Raw genomic sequence first — 10,850 nt, 5'->3', positions numbered from 1 at the left:
AAGAATTTCTTTACTGTCCAAGCCCCCAAGGTCTGGAACAGCCTGCCATCGGAGGTGGTTCAAGCACCTACATTGAACACCTTCAAGAGCAAATTGGATGCTTATCTTGCTGGGATCCTATGACCCCAGCTGACTTCTTGCCCTTTGGGCGGGGGGCTGGACTCGATCTTCCGAGGTCCCTTCCAGCCCTAATGTCTATGAAATCTATGAAATTAGAGCGCCTGGAGCATCTTGTGTATCAGCATCCCCACACTTCAAAATAGCAGTTGGCGTGCTTTATCTCAAACTTGTGGAAGGAGCTTTAGATAAAGTGCCCTGCTGCCATTTTGAAGCACGGGGACTCTGATACATGAGATGTGGAGGCTGATTGGAGTGTGGCAGTTGCCACGTTCCTGCAGATTTGATTAATGCAGACTGCTCCAACGCACTGTAATTACAGTGCATTGGAGCAGCCTCCTGCCTCATGTACAGGCACTCTAGGTGCTTAAATCCAAAATGTGATCCAAGAAAACCAGCTAACAGCTGCTGAACCCGGGAAGTGCCCAAAATTCAATGAGTGCCTTTCTTTTCATCCTGCAGTGCCTTTTTTTCACCTTTTCACCCTCATGTTGATGATTCTTTGCACACTCAGAGCTGCTCTGGCCAGAGCAGTTAGGTACCTACCTGCTACATACACTCTCCTGGGGTCCAAAAGACTCACTGGAACAATATCCTAGTGCCCTGAAGGGCCCGATCCAGTCAATGTGCTCCAAGCCTCTCATAAAAGGCTGGCATAGCTACTCTACTTTTAAATCACCACTGCTCACCTTCTTTTTAATAGCCTACTGGTTAGAGGACTTGCACTAGAAGCAGGAGATGGGGCATCTAGGTCCTTCAGACCTGTAGCTCTCACCTTCCAGAGTGTTGTGACAACCTTGCTATAGTGAAGCACTGGAGTGCACACTCCACCTCTTCTGTTGAAGCAGGGCTAGTGTTCAGAAAATAACCTAAGACCCATAGAACCCAGAGAGAGAACACAAGCAGGAGTGGGATTCTGCAGCTCAGTGGTAGGGATTGTCCCTGAGAGGGTGGAGTTTGCATTCCAGTCCCTGCTCCCAGGATTATTTCTGTTGTGTGTCCAATGGCTGCTTCATGGCAAATGAATTAGCAGTGGGGGAACAGGGACCAGGACCCAAGGGAGTATCCCTGGCTATACAAATAAGTGCACCTTGGCAAATGGTCCAGGTCAGTTTGTGTGACTCACCAGTCTCCCATTATTGCTTACCAGTCCATCAGTTTTTTTGTCATTTGCATGCTTCATCAGCATCAGTTTTGTGTTTTCTTCCAGATACCGAGGATTCCTTTTTTACCACTTCTTTGAGATCTGTTAGTCAACTAGTTGTTATCCTATTTTATAAAGCAAGTTAAACTGATTCTGTATATTGCATTTTTTCAAAATTAGAATGTTGTGGGGTTAAGCCAGATGCCTTTCAGAAATGCAGCTACCTTTGTTGACCAATCCTGCAATTTCATCAAGAAGCAATATCTGGCCTCTTTGACAAGATTTTGTATAAAGCTATGCAGATTGCTAATTCCATCATTTATTTCTTCACTGATTAACTTCCCATGATTTTTTCTTGGGTTAAGGTTAAAGTAACTAGCTGTCATTACTGGACCATATCCTTTGCCCTTCATTAAACACAGGCACAATAATTTGCTTTTCCTAGACCTCTGGAACCTTTCCAGTTTCCCAACATGTGGTAAAAATCAACATTAATGGTCCAGAGAGCTCCCTGGTTATTTGTTTGAACACTCTAGGCTGCAAGTCACCCAGAGCCACCAACATAAAAAGTTTAATAGCTAATGTTTGACATTCTCCTTAATAACTAACAGGAAAAAAAGTATTTAGTTTTCACTGTAAAATAGGAATGTAAGAGATGCCATACTGAGTCAAACCACAGGTCCATCTAGCCCAGTGGTCTTCAGCCTTTTTAGATCCAAGGTACTCCCTCACTTGACTCAAGTCACTCCTCAAAAAATGCCAGCTCTCAGTTTTCACTCATTCTGTGTCTACAGAAAAGTACTAGAATACTTCTTCTGTTGCAAAGAACTCAGAAAACCCACAACAGGTCAGAATATTTTTGACACTATGAATTCCTATTTGAAATCTCTGGGTTTTTCTTGTGAATCATGCCTGTGTGCATCCATAACAGTGGTAATATTGAGTGGCACCCCTAAAAGGTGCAGTAACAACTACACAGTCATTTAGTATTTGTATACCCAAGTATTAAATGACTGTGCAGTAGCCAGAGTTACTGTGCAGTAGCATTGCCCAATGGGTTTTAGGTGACGCTGACTGTGCAGTAGCTCATTTTTAGTGCGCAGTAGCGTCGCATCATGCTTCCTGCCACACAACACTACTGCACAGTAGTAATAAGCTACTGTGCGGTCAAAGTCTCATGTAGACACGCCCAGTGTCACAGACCAGATGGTAAGAGGAAGAATATTTATGCTGGATTTCCTATCAAGGCTGAGCTATCCCCTGCCCCTCTTCCCTTTCAGCTTCCAGCATGCAGATGGCAAGGAATTTCTAATATGAAAGTTGTACCCCTAACTATCATGCATAATACTGGTGGATCTATCCTGCGTGAATCTTCATACCCTCTTTTGAACATGGTTAAATTGTCTGCCTCTGCTTTGTCTTGTATATCTTCCACACGTTACTGGTAATTCCACACAGTGTGAAAAAGAACTGCCTAATGTTTGTTTTAAAGCTGCTCTCTAATAATTTAATTGTATGGCCCCTAGGTTTAATTCTAGTTTAGATATGGCCATCGTACTCCTTTTCAGATACAACAAGTATGTATTGAATCTTTTTATCTTTTCTGCATCACCCTACCATACTCACTTGAACTATGAGCTAGAATTTAATTTGTTCCAGATATCTTTAAACATTCCTATTATCATTAACTCTGCTAGCCATAATTTTTTCAATATATATAGCTCCCTCATCAGTTGTCTACATTTCCTAATTATTATCTACACATTGCTATCAGCTTCCCCAGTTTTCCAATGCACATAGTGAATTTGCTTTGCTCGTCTTCAATTATTTTGCCCATCTCAATCTGCCAGCATGTTCATCTTGTACTCGCCCTTCCTCTATGCTGCTTGCAATGATTTCCTAACATCTGTATGCCAAGCATCCATTTTCTTCTCATTCCAATCTATCTTGCAGACCTATTTCTTTTGCAAGGAGCAGAAAAGCCAGTGAAGCAGATCACTGTAGCACCATCAGAAGCCCTGTTTCAAAGTAACAGACAAGGAAGTGTAAAATAGGTGTTCCCATTTGTACTTGTTTTTTGATAGATTAAGGTGGTCTGGGAGGACTAACTTTGCCCCCAAAATAAAGATTTTTTTTAAATGTGATTGATTTTCACCTTAGAAATCTTAGGAACATCAAACTTGATTTTTCCTGATTTTGCTCAGAAATGTGGATCAGGACTTTTCTCAGCCCATCTTTGATGGTGCACAATGTTGAGCATTCTTATCTGTGTGGGTATTCACCTTACAAAGGCAGGAATAAAAATCAAGACAATTTTCAATAGTCTCTGTCTTAATCTAAACACAAAAATTGGATTGGGCTCCTTGGATTGAATTAGTTGGATGAAACCAGTGTAAATTCCTGTGTGTATACCTTTGTATGTTTAACAATTGAACTTTGAGTCTTCTTGGTTTTGCCCACACACCCTGGAACAGGAATAATTAAATTTGTTGTAATTCACATATTTGTTATTTTTGTGCAATTCTGTGTATGGATGCTCTTATTTTGGATTAAGGCTATCCTAATTTTAATTCAACTGTAACTTCAATAAATTTAGTATCCTGTTTTGATTGTAATTTATCCAAAATGACTGTCATCATACAGACAGGCATTGACCTAGCAAAACTGCAAATTACATTAGGTTTAATTCTTCCAGTTGCCATTTAGGGATAAAATTAGCCTCTCTTTCTTTCTAGCCTTTACCTCGTTTAATTTTCCCACAGTCCATCAAGCCCTTGGTTGAGAAGCGTCGCCGTGCTCGGATCAATGCCAGCCTGGAGCAGTTGAGAAGACTCCTTCAGCAGAATCCAGAGAAACAGGTGAAATCAGCCATTAGGCTGGGAAAGGGAGGCTAAAAAGTAATAATATTTCACCTTCTTTGTCAGTATCTCAAAACTGTTAGAATTGGAGACAACCCGTTGGGACACTTGAAAACTACCAAGGCATGGAGGAGATCAACACTGTCTTCCTGAAACTCACTAGTCTCTGCTTTTCTCCTTCTGTCTGCATGGTATAGGATAATTTTCTAATTGACCCCTCTGCCTTTTTGATCCATTTCCCCAGGATGCTAGAGCCCTGTCACGGCTGGAGAAGGCAGAGATCCTGGAGATGACTGTACAACAGCTACAGAGACTGAAGAAACCAGGTACATTATTTTTATGGGTCCTAATGCTCTCCTACCTCAGGCCATGGGGCAGGGGCCTAGAGAGAGAGAGCTTGCCTAACATCTTGAGGGTCTGAGCCTCATAACTGGGTTAGGGAATGGTCAACCACAAGTTGAATCCAGACAGAACTTGGTTTACTACCAGATAGACACACATAGAGAGGACCCAGATCCCCACTCTTTAGCTCAGGTGTATGCTAGTAACTCCATTACGACCAGTTATGCCTGTGTAAAGCTGCTGCCACTGCCTTTCTGCCCATTTCCTGTAGGCGTTCTATCCCTGAGCAGAAGGTATTTGAATTGGTAACACATGGAAGCATGGGAGCAGAGATGAGGCCCTTACTTAGAAAGGGGAGCTAAGGAGTTTCATAGTTCTTCCTTATACTGATGCTTTCTTCCCTTTCTCTTCTCAGACATAGCTGCTTCCAAGGATGGCCAAGATTTTGCTGCTGGTTACTGCCATTGCCTCAGTGCTGTCAGCAACTTCTTAAGCTCGGTTGGCTCTTCACTGAATCAAAACATAAGGTCTCAGATCTTGCGTCAGCTGGAGGATGCATCCAAGGTCAGATCCACTGTTGCCCCAGACCAGTCTCCCAAAATCTGGCAGCCCCAGGAGGCTAATTTGCCTTCCACTAAGCCACATCTACGCCAATCCTCAGCCTTCCTTCGTGTAACTGCTCCTGCCTTGCTGCCTCCTGGAACCACTATGACCTTGCCAGCTCTAGAAACCCAATCCCGCCCCAGGGGACAGATGTCTCAAAGTCCTGCTTTGGGGTCACAGCTGCCCCTTCCTCCATCACTCTCCCGGACTCTTACAAACGCCCCTGCCACACCGCAGATGTGGAGACCTTGGTGAACCGCAACCTGGAAGACTGTCCCCATCAGATCTACTTATTAAACCAGAATGGAAAGCGAGGGTGCATGCAGCTACCTTCTCCAGCAAACGAGGATCTACCCCAATCAACCATATCTGGGGCACTGTGAATACCTGCTCTCAGTTCTGCACCTTATTACCACTAATGGAAAGTTGGTACATAGTAAGGGTCTGCTGCAACTGGCTGTTCCCACAGATGTTCTAGAACAGGACAGCATCTAATGAACAATTGGCTGGGTCTTCCTGCCTTCCACAGCCAGCACATAGCAGGGCACTCAGTGGACAGGAACTTCATAGCCCTAGGCTTTGAGGTGATGCACTGACTGCTATCGTTTGGCCAGTGCTTAGTCCCTGTCAGCATAGCGCTGATATTGCTTAATAGCATGAAAATATTGAACAGTTTCAGTAAGATCCTGCAGCAGCAAAACCTGAAGTATTACTGCCTTTAGTCTGTGCCAAGGAAATTTATGAAAGAATCCTCTGACCCAGCAGCTACAATAACAAGGACTGGACTTAACATCCCAGGAGGTCCCTTCCAGCCTTTGTCCCTAGGTGTGCTACTTTTTATAATTCAACTCAGCCCTTTCATTATGTGAGGAAGATAGCTAGTCTCAATATCACCATCCCCAGATGCAGAAAAATGGTTGGAAATTAACTGAAGTTTTTCCCCTGTGATATGTAGGTACCCCACAGGATTCCTCAGTTGATCATAGCAAACCCATAATAAAGACCAGCCAAATGTATTCATTTACATATGAAAGTACAGCAGTGCAAAAGGGCGGGGGTTTTTTAAAAACAAAAACACCTAAAACATTTATATTTTGTCATTGAGAATTGTTTCTGAATTAGCACTAGGAGGAAAGGGAGTTGGAAAACAAAAGAAATCCATAAGGTTCTCTCTCAGATCTATTTGCCAAGGAAGTGAAGGGAGGTATTATTGGAGGGAAGAGGGTTGTTAGGGCAACAGATCTGCAGCAGGCAAATCAGTTCCCTCAGGACAGATTAAAGAAGCCAAAAAAAATGACCCAACTCCATTTTCTTTAGAGCTTTTGTTCCTTTATTCAGTAGACATCTAGTTACAAGTTTCAGAAATTAAAAAAAGTGAGGGAATTGATTGGAAGGAGGGTTCAAGGGGTTACAAACTGGTCCAGCTCTTGTTCTGCTCTACCTCCCATATGCACATCCTTTCACCCTCCCCATACTTTAACAGGGAGTAACAGAGGAAGTGGGCTTTCCTCTCACTAAGGGGACTAACAGGGAACCCAGGATAATTTCTTCACAATCATTTCAGTTCCAGAACCAGCCAAAGCCAGGCACAGAAGAACTGGACGGGATGAAAAAAACCCATGGTACTGGCCCTTTGTGCCCACCAATACTGGCAGAAGTAATAGAGCCAAAAGGGAGACTGGAAGAAAGTAAAGGAGAAATTGAGGCAGGGTTATAAACGTGTCCACTGTACAACATCAACATCCCCATGCCTCTAGCAACACCCCTACTGGGCAAAGAGACTAGTGCAGAGGGTTAGTTGCTTTATTCAATTCTTAAGAGGATGGGGGAGTTTAATATTAAATTCAAAAAGGGTCCAAGCGGTGCTTTGAAGGGGCTTCATCAGTTTCACTGTCTGTACCTGAGGAAGGTGGCAGAAGAGAGAAAGCACAAATTAGAGGTGTATGAAAAGGGAGAGCACAAACAGAAACCCAACCAACCAAAAACATTGCAATTTAAAATTCAAATTTATGAATCATGCCAAGTTCTAAACCAGACCCCAGCAGACCCTCTTTGGACCACTGGAAGGAGGGCAGAAACCAGCACCTTGAAACCCAAACTCTCACAAAATCCAGTTCATTTATAAAAATAGGTGCAGGTCCTATAGATAAATCTCCCAAATTTAATGGAGTGGCATCTGCAAACACTAGCTACTCAGCTTCCTAAAACCTGCTTCTCCATTGCCGTGAACTGTTTAAATCTGCAGCTGCATGTTGAACAACACTAGGGGAAGACCACAAATCCCACCCATTCTGAGGCACACATGAAAGAGCTTCGGGGGGGGGGCATCTTTGTCAGTCTCCCTCCCTTTTCGTCTTAATAGTCCGCACAAAACTCTTCCCCAAACATGGGGTCATCTCACCAATCCCCATGCAGTTTGGAACCATATACCCAATTTTGAGATTAGCAAAAATAGGATGCAAAAATGGCAGAGGGAAGGGAGAAGGAGCCCATTACTGGTCCTTAGAGTATGCTCCCCTTCTCTGTTTAACCCTCACCTCAAAGCACCCCTGTTTGGGATTGTGAAAATGAGATTCAAGGGGATAAGATAATCACAGTGGGCAGAGAAAAAAGATAAAACTTACAAGAAAGCATAGGTAGATGTGGGGGTGATCATACTGCACCCCCACACAGTCTGCTCTGGATTCACCAGTCATACCGACGGGACTGTCTGGATGGAGAATCCTCAGGACCTTGGATAGCAAGACGTGTTCCTTCAGTTCGGCGGCCACTGCTGCCTTCATGACGTCGATAATCTAGCCCTCGTTGTGGCCGGTACCGGGATGTCTCTCGTCTCCATTCATCATTAAATGCAGCTGCATCATCTACATTGAGGAAGAGAAACAGCTGACTCAGATTGGAGGGCAAGTTGGGATGTGGAGGTCTAGTGAGCAGGGCATAGACAGCACTCACTCTCATCCATGTTTATGTAGTCTTGCCTCTCCTCCTGGTCCCCTGTACGATGATTCCTTGAGCGCTGCATGATGTGTGCTCGCTCCCCAATGTGGTGCCCAATTGACATTTGCTCTAGGCCACTGTCCGAGTCCCGCACAGTTCGTCTCGTCTCACGGATCTGAGGGTGGAGAGCAGTGCAGAATTAAACCCTCACCTCACCTCACCCTCCCAGTCTCCTCTAGCAGCCTCCAATTCCTCCATGCGGCATCCTAGATGTGTGCCCCCCTCCCCAACCGCCACCAAGCTTCTTTCTACTGCTTTGAGAATGGCAGACATGTCAACAAGGGAGAAACAAACTCCTCACATGGCCTGGGACACAACTCACTGAGTCATGGCCTTTTGAGAACTATGAATCAAAGCCTGTGAAGAAGTGCTGCGGGCAGCCGGGGTCAAGCAGTGACCTGCCTGGTGCCCTGCCTGGTATTAGGTATGAAAAGACAAGTCTCCTCACCCCACCAGGTGCAGAACGCATCTCTGAGGTCTCCTGATAGACTTTGGGGCCATCACCCAGGTTGGAATAGGAGATAACTGTTGAGGAGGTAAATGTCTGACAGTTGGCACCACTTGTCATATGTTCCTGTAAAAGGTGGAGAAAGGAGAAGGAAAGAGACCAAGAGACATGAAAAATATCAGCTTTTCCCAGGTTTGTCTACTGGGGTCAAAATAATGCTGAGAGAGCCCACCCCATGGCAAATACATCCTCCCATTAAAGTCAACTTTGTTTTTCTGAAAGGAGGGGGCCATCCTCTCTCTCTGCATCCCCCTTTGATCCCCCCCTTTCTTCTGCCCCCTAGAAGAAAGGCACACCCCATGCCACCTTTCTATTTCTGCCTCTGCTCTGCAAAAAGAAGGTTACTCCCTACATTGTTCCAAGTTGTAGCCGAGGCCATATTTACAGCTCAGGTAGGGGTAATGTCATAGAAGCAGCAATAGCCCTGGTGGGAGAGGTGGAAAATAGGAGACACTGGATGGCAGAAGTGATGTCAGTGTGTGCTTGTTAATGCAAGAGAAGTTTCAGAGAAGGTTCTTACCATGTTCCCAATCATGTCGTTCATCATTCCGAACATGTCCATGAAACCACCTGCCTGAGGAAGGGAATGGGTAGAGAGAAGGTAGGAAGGAGGAACAGAGTCAGGTCAGAAGGGCAAGGGGGAAGAAGAGAAGAATGAACCGAGTAAGATGCACAGAAATGACTACTCTAAACTAGGGCTTTCTTCCCACCCCAACAGCAATGTATGCTAAAACTTTGTTGATTTTTGTGACAGCCACTGCCCACTGTGAGCAAAAATTTCTGTTGTTCCTCTTTAACAATGTCCAGGTCATTTCATTGCATGATTACAATTCCCAATTCAGATTTGGCACCTGTCCTTGGAACCTAACAAACAGCCCTACTCTGAACTTCATGTAGTGCACTGTACCTGTGATTCTCACTCAAGATCCTAATTCCAAAGGTCATGTCTTCTCTTTCTGGACATCAGTATACCACTTCTATTTATTATTGTTTGTGGTACTGTATCTCAGCAGAGTCATGGCTGAGATTAGGGCCATATTACAAGTATAAACATTTACGAAGACACATTCTCTACTCCAAAAAGCCTGTAAGCCAGAACAGAATAGACAAACAAAGGGTAGAAGGTGAAGAAGAGGCACAGAGAGGAACTAATTCTGGATCCTACTTCAGTTCCTGACTCACTGGCCCTCATCCAATAAAGGCCTTCCCCCAAGCAAGACTCTGGTGTCTTTTGTCCTTCCTGTGATCACTGCAACTGGATAGCTGGTAGCCTCACTTAGAGGTAGCTGCTTTTTAGTTCTGCTGGCTGTACAACTTCAGGATAAAGCTACGTGCTGGCAGGGTTTGAATTATACTTTGGCTCTTGGGGGGGGGGGGTGTCTGCAAAAAAAGTTAAACCGGTTCCTTGATTAACAAGTCCACCTAAGTGAAGGAGAAATCCGATCAGAGACACCCCTCTAGGTTATGATTTTCAAGTCTTACAGGGGGCTCTCGTCTCTTATGGGGGGTCCAACCTCCCCTCCCCCCCTTAATTTGCACCTTGTACGCTGGGGAACAGAGTCTGCATGCTGCAGTCTGGGGAGGGGCCCCAAGCTGCACAGGGAAATTGAAGACTTACCATTCCCAGCATCCCAAAGGGTGAGATGGCTCCTGCCTACAGGGGGCAATAGAGAAACAAGATGAGAAGTGATTCCTCAGCATTCAATTCCAGGATTATCTCCTTCACAGAAAGCAGAGCAGGAGACATAGCAGCTGCCCAGGGTTTGAGAGAACCTGCCACACCAACTCCTGTATGTCTCCCCGCAAAAAACAGCTCTGTTCTACGGAGAACAGAGGAGAGAAGTTGCACTTCTAAATTTCTTCTGGCAACTTAGACTCTGGGCAACCATGCCCCCCCCAAACGCAGAGGCCATGTAACAGAGCTTTCCAGTGAAGGGGTGCAGTGCTTCCAGTCCGGGGGTCTTTTTCCCCTCTCCTCATTCACAAAAGAAGAGTGGCCCACCCTAACTAGAAGCAAGGCTTGCGAAGTAGGGAGGGGAGGGGAGCACAATGGCAGCCGGTATCCTTTTACCTGCATTCTGCGGCTGGCCTGGCGCGCCCCAGGCATGGTCCCATCAGTGATGCTGAGGAACGGGCTGAATCCAAAGCTGCCAGAGAGCATGCGGTTCATGTGCTGGCGGTGGATGGCAAAAGGGTCCCTGCAGGAGGGGAAGAAAGGCTGGTGAAGAGGAGACATGAGCCAGCAGAGCTCCAGAAGATCCATCATGCCCCAGGCCCGGTC

At 45.2% G+C, this 10,850-nt stretch overlaps 2 protein-coding genes across 3 annotated transcripts in view; one reads left to right on the top strand and one right to left on the bottom strand.

The window, feature by feature from the left end:
- Positions 1-3,112: 3,112 nt before the first annotated feature.
- Positions 3,113-6,964, top strand: LOC109304204 (transcription factor HES-4-A-like). Its single transcript, XM_019526683.1, has 4 exons — positions 3,113-3,169; positions 3,997-4,119; positions 4,364-4,445; positions 4,877-6,964. Exons 1-4 carry the CDS (start codon positions 3,113-3,115, stop codon positions 5,317-5,319), a joined length of 705 nt encoding a protein of 234 aa, XP_019382228.1. The 3' UTR covers positions 5,320-6,964.
- Positions 6,377-10,850, bottom strand: part of MLF2 (myeloid leukemia factor 2) — a 7,157-nt gene continuing 2,683 nt past the window's right edge. The window contains exons 2-8 of one of the 2 annotated variants that reach the window (XM_019527399.1): positions 10,641-10,767; positions 10,188-10,223; positions 9,090-9,143; positions 8,510-8,635; positions 8,017-8,176; positions 7,689-7,928; positions 6,377-6,964 (exon numbers count right to left, since the gene is read on the bottom strand). In XM_019527399.1, the coding sequence (XP_019382944.1) occupies positions 7,750-7,928; positions 8,017-8,176; positions 8,510-8,635; positions 9,090-9,143; positions 10,188-10,223; positions 10,641-10,767 (682 nt within the window). In that variant the 3' untranslated portion in view covers positions 6,377-6,964; positions 7,689-7,749. The remainder of the gene's footprint in view (positions 6,965-7,688; positions 7,929-8,016; positions 8,177-8,509; positions 8,636-9,089; positions 9,144-10,187; positions 10,224-10,640; positions 10,768-10,850) is intronic. The other variant, XM_019527400.1, reaches the window with a different exon arrangement.

Source organism: Gavialis gangeticus, unplaced genomic scaffold, assembly GCF_001723915.1.
Source record: "Gavialis gangeticus isolate Ggan-Ray unplaced genomic scaffold, GavGan_comp1, whole genome shotgun sequence".
NCBI lineage: Eukaryota > Metazoa > Chordata > Crocodylia > Gavialidae > Gavialis > Gavialis gangeticus.
This window is presented reverse-complemented; position numbering and strand designations above follow the sequence as displayed.